At 46.8% G+C, this 17335-nt stretch overlaps 1 protein-coding gene across 2 annotated transcripts; it reads left to right on the forward strand.

Moving 5' to 3' along the window:
• Positions 1 to 1406: 1406 nt before the first annotated feature.
• Positions 1407 to 10619, forward strand: Higd1a (HIG1 hypoxia inducible domain family member 1A). 2 transcript variants are annotated; one of them, XM_052186928.1, is made up of 4 exons: positions 1407 to 1626; positions 7012 to 7130; positions 9844 to 9978; positions 10463 to 10619. In XM_052186928.1, exons 2-4 carry the CDS (start codon positions 7034 to 7036, stop codon positions 10510 to 10512), a joined length of 282 nt encoding a protein of 93 aa, XP_052042888.1. In that variant the 5' UTR covers positions 1407 to 1626; positions 7012 to 7033; the 3' UTR covers positions 10513 to 10619. The 2 variants fall into 2 exon arrangements, with proteins under 2 accessions (XP_052042888.1, XP_052042887.1); XM_052186927.1 differs by having other exon boundaries at positions 1531 to 1626; positions 7016 to 7130.
• Positions 10620 to 17335: the final 6716 nt, after the last annotated feature.

Below are 17335 nucleotides of genomic sequence, written 5' to 3' on the forward strand. Positions count from 1 at the left end.
TTTTTGAGACAAGGTTTCTCTGTGTAGCCCTGGCTGTCCTGGAACTTGCACTGTAGACAAGGATGGACTAGAACTCTGAGATCTGCCTGCCTCTACCTCCCAAATGCTAGGGTTAAAGGTGTGCACCACCATAAAAGTTTTATTTTAAAAACATATTTGTGTACTTTGCCTGCATGTCTATATGTATGTGCATCATATGCACATGCCTGGAGCCTGAAGCGGTCAAGAGGGTGGTGATTCCACTGAGTTGGGGTGGTTTGGAGCCACACGGTGGGTGTCTGGAACTGAAACTGGATCCTCTGCCAGAAGAGTAACAAGTGTCCTTAACCACTGGGACAACTCTCCAGCCACAAGGTATGGCGTTTTATTATGTATACCTTGAAATGTTTTCTACATATGACTTAAATAATTTTTAGCCTGAGTTAGATCCCTGGAACCGGTGGGCAAAGAGACAATAGGCCCCTTCAAGTTGTCCTCTGACTTCCACGCACATGTGCCCCCCCCAATAAATAAAATGGTAATACAAAAATTTAATATTCAGTCATGTTATTTATTATGTAGTTATTGGAAGGTGGCTTATAAGACTGACTTGGAATATTCTGGAAATTCAAGAAACGTATTGAGGGCCCAACACGCTGGCTCACTGAGTAAGGGCCACCAAATCCCACCATGGGAGTTTTCTATCCCCAGGATCCAGAGAGTAGGAGGCGACTGGCGAAGGTTGTCCTCTGACCTCAGCAAACGCTCACACAAGCGAATGTAATAAAAATTAGTTTAAAAAGAAAAGAAACATTGAGGTCTGGGGAAGTTGGAAAGTTAGAAGATTCACCAAGGTTCCTCTTGCCAGTTTATATAATCGGTATGACAAAGGGGAGAAGAAGCCCTCTGCGGAGCTGCATCATGCAGGGCAAGCGGTGCGCGGGCTAGACAAAATGGAATGCTTCCTTTTGTCCGTGGTTGGTTCCTCTCCCTGAAGCCACTCAACGTTGAGTACCTACCAGTAGCCTACGTCTCTCAGCAGGCCACCATGTTCTGCTACGCTGAGAGACTTAACTTGGACAGAGACCGTCCCATCGCCTGGCCGTCGGTGTTTGCCACCTCTGGAGCCCACGCGAGGCCCCGCCCCGGAAGCCGGCTGACCCTCGGAACTCCTCCCCAGGCCTGGATGAGGTCACAGCTCTCCGACCACCACAAGCTCCAGGGAGGGACCCAATGGAGCCCCCACGGCGCATGCTCCCACTCGGGCGGGCCGCTCGGCACGTTTAAGCCGGGCTTGCCTGCGCGTGCGTGACGTTCGCGGAGCTCGGCGAATGGGTCGCGAGACCCTCGACGCAACCGGGTGTAGGAGGCAGCTGCCGCCAGGCGGCACGGTGCCAGCGCTGCCGCCCAGGCCTCACGTCTGACACGAACAGCGTGCGCCGCCACGACCCGGACGGCCGCCCGGCCAATAGGCAAGGCGCTGCAAGTGACCACGCCCCCCGCCCTCCTCGCAAGGAAACGGAGTCCGGCCTGGCTGCTGGCTTCTGATTGGCTGGGGCAAGCAGGCTGCTGCGGGCGAAGCCGGTTTTCTAGCACTCAGGGGTGGCAGCCAGAAGCCGGCAGGACAGTAAGGGACGCCGCGTCTAGGTGAGTGAAGCGGGAGCCTGGTGGGAGGCGAGGACCGCGCGGCGGGGTCCCTCGGGTGGACGGAGGACTCGGGGACCCCGTCGGCCAGTGCATGTGGAGCCGGAGGAACGAGGCTGGAGCTTCTGGAGCGGATCTTGGCCGAGGGAACGAAAGTCGCGGAGGAGGCAACGATGGCAGAAGGGGACCAGACTGGTGCCAGCTTCGGGGATCCCGGGAGCAGTGGGAGGAGAGGGAGAGGGAGTGCGATCGCATCGGCCTCGGAATCCGGACAAGGTCACAAGAAGGTGGGAGGTGAGGGCAGGGCGCCGCGCTCGGGCACCTCGGCCTGGTCTTCCCCGGGCGCCACCCGGGACTTGCGCAGACCTTAGGTGACCCTGTGTCACCGGATGGAGGAGCAAGGCTGTGGCGGAATGTGAATGCCCCTGACAAGGGAACGGGGCGCAGAGATCACAGAATCATGGCTACAGTTCAGGTGTCCAGCAGTCCGGGTGACTCAGTGCTGTTATCTGCTTTCCTCGTTTATTCTTGGGGTGGAAAGCAGTCCAGTCTTTGAGGGAGTGATCTGCTTCCGGGACTACAGAGGCCCTCTGCAGCTTGACAGTTTGGATGCAAATTCTTGACAGGTTCAAATGGTTCCCGGTGCTCTTGGAGTGTGCTAGGAGGTCTTAATTTCTCTGCACCAGTATTACAGAAAAGGGCATCTTAATATACAAATCCTTGTGTTCTGTCCCTGGCCATTTGAATCACAATCTCAAGGTAACCATTTTGCCCAAGCTGGCCGGTAATTTAGGCAAAATCAGAATTTGAAAACATTGTTTTCGATAATAGTTCTTGGGACCAGAGGGACATGCGGGGAAGTGTCTTCAGCTGTTCTGTTACCTGATGCACAACCCGCTTTCTTATTTAGGTTGCCATGCATTTGGAAAAGTCTGCCAGTAGTCATACCTGGTCTTACAGCATAATAATGTGCTCAGCAAACTAAGTTTGAATATCTGGCTATTGCTGACTTAGAAATAAAAATATGTTCTACTTTCTGACAGATATGGGTCAGTCATTGGGTGAGTGAGATAATAAAAGAAAATCCTGTGGGAAAAACATCTTTTTAAATTAGAATTGGCCGGGCGGTGGTGGCGCACGCCTGTAATCCCAGCGCTCTGGGAGGCAGAGGCAGGCAGATTTCTGAGTTCGAGGCCAGCCTGGTCTACAGAGTGAGTTCCAGGATAGCCAGGGCTATACAGAGAAACCCTGTCTCGAAAAAAAACCAAAATCCAAAAATTAAATCAGAATTGAAATTGTTAGATAATTTAACTGAAGAGAGAATAGCCCATTTAACTATAAGTGTGATGTACACAGTTTTTACAGTTCAAAGACAGTATGAATTCTTATATTTTTAGTTCAGATTTGCACCTGTAACGTAAAAGTGTTCATTTAACAATAAATAAATTGTCAAACAAAAGAACGGTGGACTGTATGTGGGGAGTCAGATTCTAATCCTACCTTTTGGGAAAGATAGTCCTAGTGTGGAATGATCCATGTGACCCTTCAAACCCTTTATCCACCTGTAAAATGAGGATAGTGATTGTTGTCTCTTCATTTCTTACTCTTGAGTTAAGATTTGAGCTTATTGACCTTGGGTTTTAAAACTTGACCTTTCCTTTTCATTTAAGTGGCTGTATTTCTTGAATTCCACCACCACCTCTTCCTTGTCCTCCTCCTCTTCCTCCAGCAAGGACTTGCTGGGTAGCCCAGGCTAGCTTCAAACTTGATATCTCCTGCCTCCCTTATGTCCTCCTTAATGTCTGACATTACACTCAGTTGCCACCATGCCACACCTTTTTGTAGCCCCTTCTGGTAGCCAAAAGCATATATAATTGGTACAAATTCACACCGCTGAATTGGAGTAAATGCCTCTATCCACTGGCTCATGTAATTACAGTTCTATCCATGGGGCTTTCTTTGAGCTCCAGACTCATCTTCAGGTTCCTGCCTGACATTTGCCCCATCTTGCCCAATGGACATCTTTTATAAATTTGATTTCATTGTTTTTGTTACTGTCTTGAAACAGGGCGTTGCCTTGCAGCCTGGGCTAGCTTTGCCCTCATGATCCTCTTCTATCTTTAGTGCTGAAATTATAGGCACATATCACCACTCTGGCTATCATTAGTCCCCTAAAAGAAATAATGGCTCCATGGTGTGCTCCATTTCTTAACCGCATCATGAAATTAACAACATTCTGAAAGTGAGGTCAAGTGCTGAAGCCATTCTAGCCTAATAGCCTGTATCACAGGGGAAAGGGAGGGATGAGCGTCTTCTGTTCTCTTATATACAGTAAAGAGAGAGTGTCGCTCTCTTCCCCTTTTGCTCCATGAACCCACTAGACAATATACTTATCCACTTAGGAAATGGGAAAAGATGCCAGCTGCAGTTTGTTTCCTTATTTGTGGTGTGTGTGTTTGTTGACAGCCCTGGGGATCTAACCCATGACCTCAAGCATGCTAGGCAAGTGCTCTGTCCCTGGGATGTATCCTAGCACGATAGAGGCGTCTCTCGATCGGGTGATGAGTTCAGGAGGCGTAAACACGTTTTTTGAGATAGGGTCTTTCTATTGTGTAGCTCTGGCTGTCCTGGAACACAGAAGTCCACCTGCCTCTGCCTCTTGAATGCTGGGATTAAAGACATGTGTTACCCTACCCAGCCACAAAGGGATGTTTTTAAAGCAGGTTGTCGTCTGATAACTTTTGTCACTTGTAGCTTCAAGGAATCAAGACCTGCTCAGGATATTTTCTCTTTTTCATAGATGCTGTATAAGGACAGTAAAAGGAAATGGACACTTAGGTGTATACAGCTTGATGCTTTCACACTGCCTGATTAAACTCTAAAAGTATTCCCTATGTATAGACCACAGGACGTATGCAAGCAGGGCAGGTATAGCACCCTGGCTTCAAGAAATCAAACAGGCATTTGTAAGTGTTCTGCAGGAGTGTGTGACCAAAGTACTTATAAACAAACCACCCAAAGAGGACCTTCCAGAGGAAGCCAGTTCAGGTGCACACCTGCAAAACCAAGAGCAGAAGAGGCAAAGGGAAGCTGTCCTGACAGCGCTCAGCTCTGTAAATGCTTTGAGCTAGCCTGGACTTCAGATCCTCCTCCTTCCCACTCAGAGTGCTGGTGTTACAGCTGTGTGCACCACGCCCAGTCAGTGTTTGTTTTATTTTACAAATGTAATGAGCATCCTGAACCTTGAGCTTACTGAACCTTGTATATACAAAAGCTCTGCAAGATGGATTGTATTAGGAAGTAATGGAGAACTAAAAAAAGGAAAGAAAAAGAAACATCTTAGTTCTAATCTGAACATTCTAGCTAGCTAGTTTCTTCTCTGTGGCCGACAGTGTTGACCCTTAGGGAGGGTAGGGCTTGGAGAAATAAGCTCACTTTCCCTTTTTTTTCTGAATCAGGGTTTCTCTGTATAGCTCTGGACTGTCCTGGAACTCACTCTGTAGACCAGGCTGGCCTCAAACTCAGAAATCTGCCTGCCTCTGCCTCCCAAGTGCTGGGATTAAAGGTGTGCACCACCACTGCCTGGCAAAGATTTATTTATCTATGTTTTATATATATACATACATACATGTGTGTGTGTGTGTGTGTGTGTGTGTACATATATATATATATATAAACTGTCGCTGTCTTTAGATACACCAGAAGAGGGCATCAGATCCCATTATAGATGTTTGTGAGCACTATGTGGTTGCTGGGAATTGAACTCAGGACCTCTGGAAGAGCAGCCAGTGCGCTTAACTGCTGAGCCTTCTCTCAGTCCAAGCTCACTTTTCAAACTAAACATTCCCCTATTGGAGTTGGGTTTTCTTTGAGGGCTTCGCTGCCATTCACCCCCTTGAATAGCACTCTGTTGCCTTTTCTTGCTGAAGAGAATGTGCAGGATTGTATATGCTAAGTATATGCTAATGAGAGGATAGTGGCTGTCTCTAGTCGGAGACCCAGTACTATGTGCTGTGTTTGCCTCCTTTATTTAATCTGTGGGTCAGGATTACAGGCGATTCAAACTTGTTCATTAAGGAGGCACACTAAAGATGAAGCGGATTCCGCACTACTGCACTGTGATGAACTCGTATGTGAGAAGTGATTGTAGGGAGAGAGCTTTGCTCTCTGCAATGGCCGAATGGATTCTTTTTGTCCTGCTCCTTTAGTCATATAACTGCTGAGCTCATATTGGCCTTCTCTGAGTGCCACATAAAAGGATGTTATAAAGAGAATGCCTGGGGAACGTTCCGAAGGTATGTCAAAGAAGGCGACTCAGAAGAAGAGAAGCCTTAGCAGATGCCCAACAAGAAGGCCCTGAGGGACTTGCTTTGTTCCGTTTGTAGAATAGGAAGAAGGAAGAAAGAAAAGAGGAAGAAAAAACTGCAGCATGGTGGCACACGCTTTTAATTCCATCTCCCAGGAGTCAGAGGCAGGCAGCTCTCTGAGTTCGAAGCCAACCTGATCTATATATTGAGTTCCAGGACAGCCAGGGCTATGTAAAGAAACCTTGTCTCAAAACAAAACAAGAAAATCCCCAAAGCTATGCAATGGAACATGAAAGCATATCTCCGCAGCTATTTCAGTTTTTCTCCAGCTTCAGCGATCAGCATCTTCTTGGCCTTCTTAGGCATTTGCAAGCAGATACCCAGACAGACATCTACACATTCTATTAAAAGAATATTGCTGTTTTCACAGTATGTTAAAGGAAAAATGATGGAAGAGTAAATATATACAATTCTTTTTACTTATGAAAGTTCAGTTCTAAAATTATTTTTCCAAGTTCACAGATAACAGATACCATGGGAACTAGGCATAGTTGTAGCTGGACTTTTGTCTACATTGTGGCCTCTTTCTTCTACCCTTTCAACCCCTAACAGTAAGTAGAGAGAAAAGGATAGAGGGGGAAGGGTGACATTTTCATTAGACTACTTCCTACTGATTAGGGGCATCGAGTTCCTTGGGGACAAGTTTGATCTTTACTGTCAGGATATCTGATTTCTTCTTCTCATTTCTTTGCACATGACTGCTTAACAAACCACACTGCCTCTTGGGGGTCCTAGCCTTATATACCCTCTAAAAAGTTCCCAGAATCCCAAATGTCACATGACGCAGAAACTATCTGCAGCTGGCAAAAACCAGTGCTAGAGCATGAGGCAAATCATAGTCAGCTGCGTTGGGCAGTCGGAAGCAGCCCCACATCCCACACCTGGGTATAAATGAAAGCAAATTCCTATTTCTGTTTTTAAAAGAAACCAAATTTCTTACTACACATAGTAGTTCATTCAGTACTAAATAATATTCTAGATACTTTTAATTATACAACCTCAAAAAAAGTTTCTCTTTCAGGAAGACTCTTCAAGAAACCACAATGTCATCCAACACAGACCTTTCTCTCTCTTCATATGATGAAGGTCAGGGGTCTAAGTTTATCCGGAAAGCTAAGGAGACACCGTTTGTCCCCATTGGTAAGTTGGCTGATGCTTTTTTTCTTTTCTTTCTCTCTCTCTTTTATTTTATTTTTTTGGTGGTTTTTTTTTTTTTGTTTGTTTGTTTTTTGTTTTGTTTTTTCAAGACAGGGTTTCTCTGTATAGCCATGGCTGTCCTGGAACTCACTCTGCAGACCAGGCTGGCCTCGAACTCAGAAATCCGCCTGCCTCTGCCTCCCAAGTGCTGAGATTAAAGGCATGCACCACCACTGCCCGACAGCTGATGCTTTGATAATCAGATTGTTGCAAGCTTAGAACAGTAGAAGCATGATAAATTTGTATAATGAGTAGATCCTTAAATACCTCTTTTCTTGTTTTGTTGAAATACGGTAAGGTCAATATATAAGTCCCATCACAAAAGTTCTGTGTGTATTCGGATACTGACTTATTTCAGTGCCTCATGCTGTGTGGGGATCCCAGGACCACCTTCTGACCCAGAGATTTACCAGGACTCAAGACAAAACCCTGTTAAGGTTTCTAGCACTGAAAGGATAGAGGTGAAAGTCAGCAGACGCCCAAGATGAAGGCGGGGGAGACGAAGCAGGAGCCTTCAGGTGCTTGCTGGAGGACTTGCGCTCTTCCCCCAGCAGTGTGGACACCGGTGGATGCAGGCCGCCACACTCTGGCAGTTACAGGTCACAGATGAGGTCAGTCACAGATGTGCAGTGTCCATGAAGACCCTACACCCCATGAGACAGCAATATGATCACCAATAGAATTCTGAAATCAGTAAGCTGGAATAATTTATTCACTTAAAGCAGATACAAATTATAATTAGTACTAAAGCACTAGAAACATTCCCTTTAAAGTTGGGAATTGATCAGGGAGCCCTGTGGACTCTGCAGCTATTGCCTGGAGAGCCTGACATTTTGCACAGGACAGGGCAGGAGCTATGTACGTACTTTAGGAAGAAACCCTGCTGGTCTGTGGGCAATACAGTTATGAGCACAGGGAATACAAGAAAATCAAGTGAGAAACGACTAAACCAGTTAGAGAAAAGATTGCCATGATGTTACTTGGCTGTTGCTGTGATAAAAATCCATCACCAAGAGCATCAAAAGGAAGAGAAAAAGAGGTTATCTGTCTTACGTGTCCAGGTGGCAGTCACATTGACGTCAGGGCAGGACACTGAAGGAGTTAGATCCATATGGACGGACAGCTTGCTGTCTGCCCCCCAGGCTCATGGCCAGCCAGCTACTTTTCCAGCCCAGGACCACCCGCCCAAAAGGAATGGTACCACCCACGGTGGACTGGGCCCTCCCACTGTCAGTCAAGACAGCGTCTCACAGACATGACCACAGGCCACTCTGATGTGGGCAGTGCCACAGTTCAGACTCCACTTGACTCTTCCTTAGTAATGGTTCTCAACCCATAGGTTTCCACCCTTTCACGGGGATCACCTAAGACCATGGAAAAACACACATACTTACATTACGATTTACAAGTAACAAAATTACAGTTACAAAGTAGCAACAAATAATTTATGATTGGGGGTCACTGTAACATGAGGACTGTATTAAAGGGTTACAGCATTAGGAAGATTGAGAACCAGTGTTCTAGAGTGTCATTCACCCTGAAGCCAAGTAGGACAGTTACTTCCTCAATGCATCAGAAGACACCAAGGGGAAAGCCTAGCTGGACCTCCGTTCTCTCGGCTCTCCTACGACTCTCTGGTTTGGGTCTGACAAATTTTATTTACTCTTAAGAGTAGTACTGTTGCCCTTTGTTTCTTCCTTTTCAGTGCTGACACAGTTATTTCCTAATTTCCTTTCCTCAGTTTTAACATCCAAGCCCAATTACAAGGGTAGCCTCTTTAGTGTATATGTATTGCCCATTTTATATTGACTGCTAGTTTTAGTTTTAGGTTATGCAGTCTAGGTATTAGCCTTTTTGAAATTCAGTGTTCTTTGTGGCCTAATGTGTGATTGTATTGTCAGAACTTCCTAACCATTTGAGAGGCTGTATGGTCTGTTTTAAAATTAAAGTGTGGTTTCTTTGTTACTGCTCTATATGTGTGCCCATGTGCCACAGCGCTATGTGGAGGTCTGAGGATGGCGCTGGTTCTCTCCTTCCTCCGTGTTGAGCTGGTTCTCTTACTTTTTCTGCACTACATACCCCAGGCTAGCTGGCCTGTGGCCTCCCGTCTCCACCTTCCATCTGCCCTAAGAGTGCTGCTGTAGTTCTTACCACATCTAGCTTTAAAAAACAAACAAAAACAAAAGAACTTGGGTTCCTGGAATCAGGCTTGTTCAGCTTGGCAGCAGGCTTACCTGCTGAGACAACTCACCGACCCTGGCATTCTTAAGTCTGTCTACTTGCTCCATAAACACACATTTGTTCAGAAGTGATCATTAGCTGGGCATTGTGGCACGTGCTATAACCCAGCACCGGAAGGTAGGGGCAGGAGGGGCACGGGTTCAAGCTCATCTACTGTTCACTGCAGATTAGAGGCTAGCCTGGGGTACAGAAGATCCAATGCTTCAGAGGCAGAGCCAAGCGGAGCTCAAGGCCAGCCTCCTATTCACTGTGAATTCTAGATTTGGGTTTGTGAAGCAAAAAAAGATTGAAAATTTAGTTCATGTGTTATTTAATTAATGATCTTACAGCAATAGCAGGAAGTACATTGACTGGGGCTGGCATTGTGTTGGCTCCTCTCGCGTGCATCTAACGCAGTTAAGACTCCGTGTTACAGGGATGGCGGGCTTTGCAGCAATTGTGGCGTATGGATTATACAAGCTGAAGAGCAGGGGAAACACGAAGATGTCCATTCACTTGATCCACATGCGGGTAGCCGCCCAGGGCTTTGTGGTGGGGGCCATGACTCTTGGTAAGTTCATCAGGACACTCTTAAATTTCTGTTTCTCACTGACACTTTCCTTACAAAGCAAATACTTTCGGCTGATCTTAAAACAGTTTGAAAATGCCTTTCATTCATTTTCTTATGAAAGAATAATTCATTTGAGCAGTGACAAAGCTTTGCCTCCTGTGACAGTAAATCCTTATTCTGTAACTCAGTTTCATTGCTCAGATTCTGAGCATGGGTTAACAGTTTGTTGAGAACACTGCGACGGTTGTATTGAGTTTGGGAAGGTAGAAAAGATCCTAGAATGAACATGCTTTTATTGGCATCATGGTTTATTGACTTTACTTGTATAATGTTGTGGGTGTTTTAGAAATTGCCTGGTAAATACTGACTGTTGATGAAGACAGTGTAGCACAGTAAGCTGCTCACACAGGCCTGGCCTGTAGACTGCTCTGTGTTCTCTGAATGCTGAAGGAGGTGTTTTAATGCTTCTCTTCTTTTTCTTTAGGTATGGGCTATTCCATGTATCAGGAATTCTGGGCCAAGCCTAAGCCTTAGAAGAGCTGCTGCCTTGGTCTGGGAAGTGCCTGCTTTAGTTAGACGTCTCATATTGAGGTTACGTGTTGTGTCTGCAATAAATAACATGTGGGTTTCGACAAAATACAGTATTGAATATTGGTTTACTTTCTCGCCAGCTTGATTTGCCTGGTGACCGAATTGTTAGTGACTGATCCACTAACTCAGTCACTCGGGGTCAAGGTAACACAGAAGAAATCTGTCACCTGAAAGTAGTTGGTCATGTGCTTTCCTTACACCTTTATGATGAAAGTTTTTATAAGAAGGGCAGCTGCCAGTCGAGAGTAGGCCGTGCTGCCGTGCTGCCATGCTCTGGGAGGGTGTCAGCGAAGAATCCTGTTTGTCCTGGTTCAGTTATTTTGTCTGCCTGTGGGTTGACTTCTGAACTTTGAGTTTTAATGTTTGCTGGCTTCTGAAAACACTTTCCAAAGAGTCCATGAAATATGATTAACTTATAAAGCCCCTATAATTCAGGAGGGAGAGGTGTGTGTGTGTGTGTGTACAACAACCTGGAAAGCTGCTAAGAACTGCAGAGAAGCAGTATGTATTAGAATCACACTTATAAACTAATTGTGGGTTCTGGTTTAGCTCTTTTATAATTGCAAAGTTATATTTTTGCTGCTTGGTAATAGGCTAATTCTTAAACATCTTAAAATAGAAGTATTTTGTTTCTTTTTTTGTGGTGCTGGGCATTAAATGCAGGGTCACACAAAGGCCAAACAAGTGCTGTACACTGAGTTGAGTCCCTGCAGAAGTAGGTACTGTGATGTAATACAAGGACAAAGGAAACACACAGCTTGATGCAGGCCGTGTGGCTACTTGGTAAGAATCATGTCTATTAAAGTACCAAGTGAGGTAAACAGTGGGTGGCCTGGTGTTTCAAGACATTACACACAAACTTGGGTATACAGAATGTCAAGTGCACTGTAAAATCCCTGTCCAACCCAGACTTACATTCCACAGAGACAAGATGTCATATGTACTGTTATTAAAATAAGTCTGAACATATCAGATGTCTTGTTTTTATTTCAGTTTTGAAAAAGCAAGTCCTTCCTTAGACCAGCACAAAGATTAGAAAACGAACACCTGTGGTGAGAGACTGAGAGGCCATGTGCAGTGGGAACTGACTGCTGGCCTCTGTTGGGTGCTCACCGTGTGCCCCAGCCTGCTCTGAGGGAGCTTTAGTTATGTGTGGCCGTGAGTGTGTGTGCTGGTGTGTGCAAGCGCCCTTGGAGGCCGAAGGCATCGAGCATCCCTGGAGCTGGGATTACAGGCAGTTGTGCTGTATTTGAACTGAGTTTGGGTTCTCTGCAAGAGCATGTTAACCCTTGAGCTATCTCTCTACCCCCTTTTATCTCTTGTTTGTGTGTGTGCAGCAGTCAGTGCTGAGTTTTCTCCCACTGTGGATCCTGGCTATCAACAGGTCCATAGTCTTGGTAGCAAGCACCTTTTACCTGCTGAGTCATTGTGCTGGCCCTTTAAGAACTTAAACATACAGTGTTGTTAAACTAATGATCTAGAAGATAGTATCCATGCCACAGGCAGGCCTGAGTCACAGGGCCTGCCTTCCATGCAGTGTGCCTACAGGACTGACCATAGGGCTTTGTTCTTCACTGTTCCAATTTAGAGCGGATGGAATCACTGCCACTTCAGAAGAGGCCATGATAGTGTGACAGGTGCCAACAGATGTTAGGGACTTTCTGTGGTGGCCTTTCGTTGGTTGGTTGGTTTTCTGAGACAGGGTTTCTCTGTGTAGCCCTGGCTGTCCTGGAACTCACTCTGTAGACCAGGCTGGCCTCAAACTCAGAAATCCGCCTGCCTCTGCCTCCCAAGTGCTGGTATTAAAGGCGTGCGCCACCACTGCCCGGCTTTGTGATGGCCTTTGTGAAATTGGAGTAGCAGCAGTGATTAATTGTATTTAATACAGTTAAGCAAGAGACTGCAGCTCCTATGGTCCCATCATGGACTGTATAGTCAGATCCAGTCAGTTTTCTGTTTTCCCACCCGTGACAGAGTGTGGACTGGCCGTGCCGCTGCACTCCTGTGTAGCTGCTACTGGAAAAGTTTGAGAAAATTCTTCAGTTTTTGGCTTCCTGCTTTAACAGTGTTGGCATTTTGAGAATTTGTTACTAAGTCCACCTATACTCATGGTTCTGCCACTCTGAGCCAGATAGCTGTAACTTCCCTATCTAAGGTAGGAACAATATCCAGGACTAGAGAAAAGAGAAGTCCAAGGGGCCTAGCCTAGCACGCCAAGCGTCCTTCCGTAAGCCAGTGCATGCCTGCTGCTGTATGACTGTGCTGAGTATACGTGTAGAGTCCCAGCAGGCTGGCGGTAAGTGGTCACAGCAGAACGTGGCAGCTGCCAATAGAAGAAGCCACCCGAGCAGCTGACAGATTCCGAGCCCAGGGTTGGGATCGGATGGCTCCCCAAGGAAAAGGCATTCTACTTTGGCTTCTTGTGAAACTGTCATCCTAATGCTGGGTATAATGGAGTGTGGGGTGACTGTTTCAGGCCTTTCTTGCTCAGTTGCCTGTCAGTGTATCCAAAGTGCTTGCCATTAGTTCCCTGTTCAGCTAATGCCTGCTGACTTCACCAGAGTCAATTTTGGGTTTGGTTTGGGTTTTTTGCATTTATGAAGTTCCAGTTGGTCCTTTGTTCGTGGGTTCCACGCCCATGGGGTTCATCCAACCACAGATCTGAAATCTTTATTGCTGTGTCAGTATTGAGCATGTGTGGACTTCTTTCCCCATGGGGGTTGCTCAAGGTGTTGTGTACAACTGTTGCATAGCACTTTGTTGCAGTAGTCGGTGTGAGTGAGATTGAGAGACTTAAAGACTGTGACGGATGTGCGCAGCTCCTGAGCAGAACCCTTACCCTCTGTTAGGAGACCTGAGCGCCCATGCAGGTTTGGGTCCTTACTGGGGGGTTCTGGAACCCATCAGCAGCAACTGGGGAGGCTGTGTCTGAGCAACAGTGACATCTAGTGTCCAGACTTGGCTCTGACCACATTCACAAGCTCCCTGACCATGGTGGTCACGGAAGCCATGCCTCCTGTCCCACAGATGGCCAGCATCCCTAGGACTCACAGTCAAGTTCCATCCCTATGTAATTCTTCAGCCCATTCCCTCACAGCTGCAAGGCCAAGATTAATCCGAATGATGATGAAGGAAAGGCTGCTGTGTGTCAGGCAGTGGGACTGCCAGCACCCATGTACTCCACCCTGCTGGAAAGCTCTTTGGATTTCAAAGAGAAGGAACCCAGGCCGGTAGATAGAATGTCACGCGACCAGTGATGGCTTTACCTGGGTACATTTAGGAAGAACCAGCATGTGCCGGCTCCTGGCTCAAGCTTGCTTTCTCTGCCACCTGCCCTGGGCAGGGGCAAAAGCGGAAGGTTGTCTGGGTCAAGCTGAGGTCATCGTCGACGTCGGTCTCCTCATGGGAACCCAGTGGCAGGTCCTCTGGCATTCTGTTGTCTACACTGTAATCGGGAGAGAAGAAGTCCGCCTTCAGCAGAGGCTGCCGCTCACCTCCCTGTTTTGCCTTTCTGTCAGCAACACCTCCTCTGAATCTTACAGTTATCTTTCCTGCCTCTTGTTTTGCAGACCAGTGACCAGGCCCTGTCTGCTTGTCTCACTTCTGTCCCCTCTTCTCCCTGTTGCCTACACTTTTTACCTAGGCCTCTCACCTGTTTCTTCTCCTGGGTGCTAGTGAAGCTTTGTCTCAGTCTCTCTGAGGAAGAGGCTGAGGTTAGTAGTAAGTGGGTAAGGGCAGGGGCCCAGGCAGCAGGATAAACTGGTAATTCCCTAGATCGGGTGGGTTCCATGTGTGGTTGGGGATGTGGCTCAATAGTAAAGCACTTGTCTAGCATATTTGAAGCAGTCCTGGGTTCAATGTCCAGCACCAGGAAGGAAGGAAGGAAGGAAGGAAGGAAGGAAGGAAGGAAGGAAGGAAGGAAGGAAGGGAGGGAGATAAGCTAGATTCCAAACATTAGACAACAAAAACCTGTAAGATGGGCTGAGCATAAAATGGACAAATTTGGTAGGAAAATCACAGCGAATTCCCAGGGCAGTCCATTGTGCTACTGACTTGGTGCAGGACTGGGATAGATTGCATCTATTTGGGAGGTCACCTGGAACAGAGGGCCACAGGATCTTGGTAGAATACCTGGTCTTCTGAGAAAGTCAGCACAGGACTCCAGTATGAGACGTCCATATCTACAAACATATCGTAGGTATTAGCTCGGTTGATAGACTCAGACCTACCTGGAGCTAGCTGATGAGAACAGTGTTTTAGGGTCTGTAGGAGCTGGGGCTATCGGACACAGGGGCATCACAAGCTAGAGGCAGAACCAACACCACAAAAGCTTGAATCTGAAGAAACTGAACTTTTTAATCCTCTGGGGCTCCTGAGTAGGGAGTTGAATAATCAGAAAGGCTGAGAGCCCTGGGCTGAGCTGGTCCACGGTGGCATACACCATTACTCTGCACTGGCTGTGCAGGTGGAGCTCTGAATGCAAGGCCAGCCTGGGCTACAGAAGGTGTTCGAGAACTACCACACAGAGACACCCTGTCTCAACAAACCTCCCTTATAAAGCAGGACAGCTGGTGTGTAGTACTTAGACAGTGGGTACTACTGAAATACAAGGGCATTTCACATGTTTCAAACCTCTTCCTCAGCCTGTTTAACTCATGTAACAATTCTATTTATGAAGAAATGAAACTAGAGAGCTAGCTCAGTGATTAAGAGCATTGGCTATTCTTCCAGAGGACAGAATTCCCATTTGCAGAATATGGAGAATCAATGGGATAGCAAATGTTTAAAATGTTTTATTTCCTACATTTAATCTGAGTATTTTATACTTCTGAAAATGTTACAAAGAGTTATAATTAAAGCTTGCTACACATTAAGGTCTGGTGAGGTGGCTCAGCAGGTAAAGGCCGCCAAGCCTGATGACCTGAGTGCCAGCAACTCCCACAAATTATCCTTGGACCGCTACACACGTGCATGGCATCGGTGCCCCCACTCAACAGATAAAATGTAATTCTAAAAATTAGCAGTGCTTTCTGGACAGTGGTAGCACACACTTTTAATGCCAGCACTGGGAAGGCAGAGGCAGGCAGATGTCTGTGAGTTCATGGCCAGCCTTGTCTACAGAGAGTTCCAGAACACCCAGAGCTACATGGAGAAACCCTGTCTCAAACAAACAAAAATTAGCAGTGTTCTACAAGTAGTTCTGGCTAGAGAGACAGGATGTGGGGGTTGAGATAACAAAAATGAAGACATGGATCCCAGTTCTCTTGGCTTCCTGTATGATAGAGCATCATGTTATAAACTATACAAATTCTTCAGACTGAAAAACAAACAAATAGTGTAAGAAGAGTCTCAGCGGGGAAAGTGGGAAGGTTTAAAAAGAATAGAAACTAGAGAAAAACACCCCTAGCTTTGAGAGAATGTGCTAGTGGAATATCCTGATTAAACACAACCCTTAGGAGCAGGGGAGAACACTCAGTGGTTCCTAGCACTTGATGCTCTCCCAGAGGATCTGGATTCCATTTCTGACAACCATGTGGCAGCTTCCAGCTGCCTGTGACTCCGCTTCCTGGGCATCTGAGGCCCTCTCTGGCCTTTACAGACACAGGATGTGCACATGGTGCACAGGCATACGTGCAAGCACACACTCATAAAACCATTAGCTGGAAAGCCATTCTGTGGTACAAACATTTTACACACACAGTATGATGCTGAGGATAGAACCAAGGCCTCAAACAAACAAGGCAAGCACTCTACTGCAGAGCTACTGCTCCAGTCCTTAGTGTCTCAGGAGGGCTTCCTTGTGTAGCTCAGGTTGGCTCATTGTAGAGTGCAGACTGGACTTGAGTCCAGTTTGTGAGGGCCTCCAAAGTGCTAGGATTGCAGTACATTCATGCCCGAAGCTTTCTACTACTCACCCTTGGAGGCCAGCTGACATTCTGACGCAGTGTGCTCTCCTCCTAAGGGGTCCTGGCTTGCTCCTAGGAGCAGCACTTTCCCATCCCTTATACGCACAGCTGGCTCCTATTATCCCCACCCCAGGCAGCTCCCTCATGGCCATGAAGCGGGTAAATGGCACTTGCAGGCTGTGGAGAAGAGCCTTCTGGTGCCCTGCCGTGCTGTCTACCAAATCCACTCTGCCTTTTGCTGCCATGCAGATTTCCAGTTCTCAGCCTCAGCCCAACGCATAGGCAATTGAAGACCATAAAAAAGAAAGGCCTGTTGGTTTGTGCTTTCTGGTCACATCAGCACATCTGGAGTGGGAGGAGGAAGCAATAGAGGAAGCCAGGGCCCAGGGAAAGGCGGTGTACAGTGGGAAGTATAGGAAGCTGGATGGAAGAGGATTGGTTCCCTTGAAAGTTTAAATTTACCAAAATCCGAAGTTGCCCAGCTGAAGATATAGCTCAGCAGTTAAGAATTCCTGCTCTTCCCAAGGACCCAAGTCAGGAGGCTCACAACCACCAGTGACTCTGTCTTAAGAGTTTTACTACTGGGAACAGACACCATGACCAAGGCAACTCTCATAAGGACAATATTTGATTGGGGCTGGCTTACAGGTTCAGAGGTTCAGTCCATTATCATCAAGGTAGGAGCATGGCAGCATCCAGGCAGGCATGGTGCAGGAGCTCAGAGTTCTACATCTTCATCTGAAGGCTGCTAGCAGAATACTGACTTCCAGGCAGCTAGGAGGAGGGTCTTAAAGCCCACAGCACAGTGACACACCTACTCCAACAAGACCACACCCCCTAATAGTGCTGCTCCCTGGACC

This window comes from Apodemus sylvaticus, chromosome 7 (genome assembly GCF_947179515.1).
Source record: "Apodemus sylvaticus chromosome 7, mApoSyl1.1, whole genome shotgun sequence".
In the NCBI taxonomy this organism is placed as follows: domain Eukaryota; kingdom Metazoa; phylum Chordata; class Mammalia; order Rodentia; family Muridae; genus Apodemus; species Apodemus sylvaticus.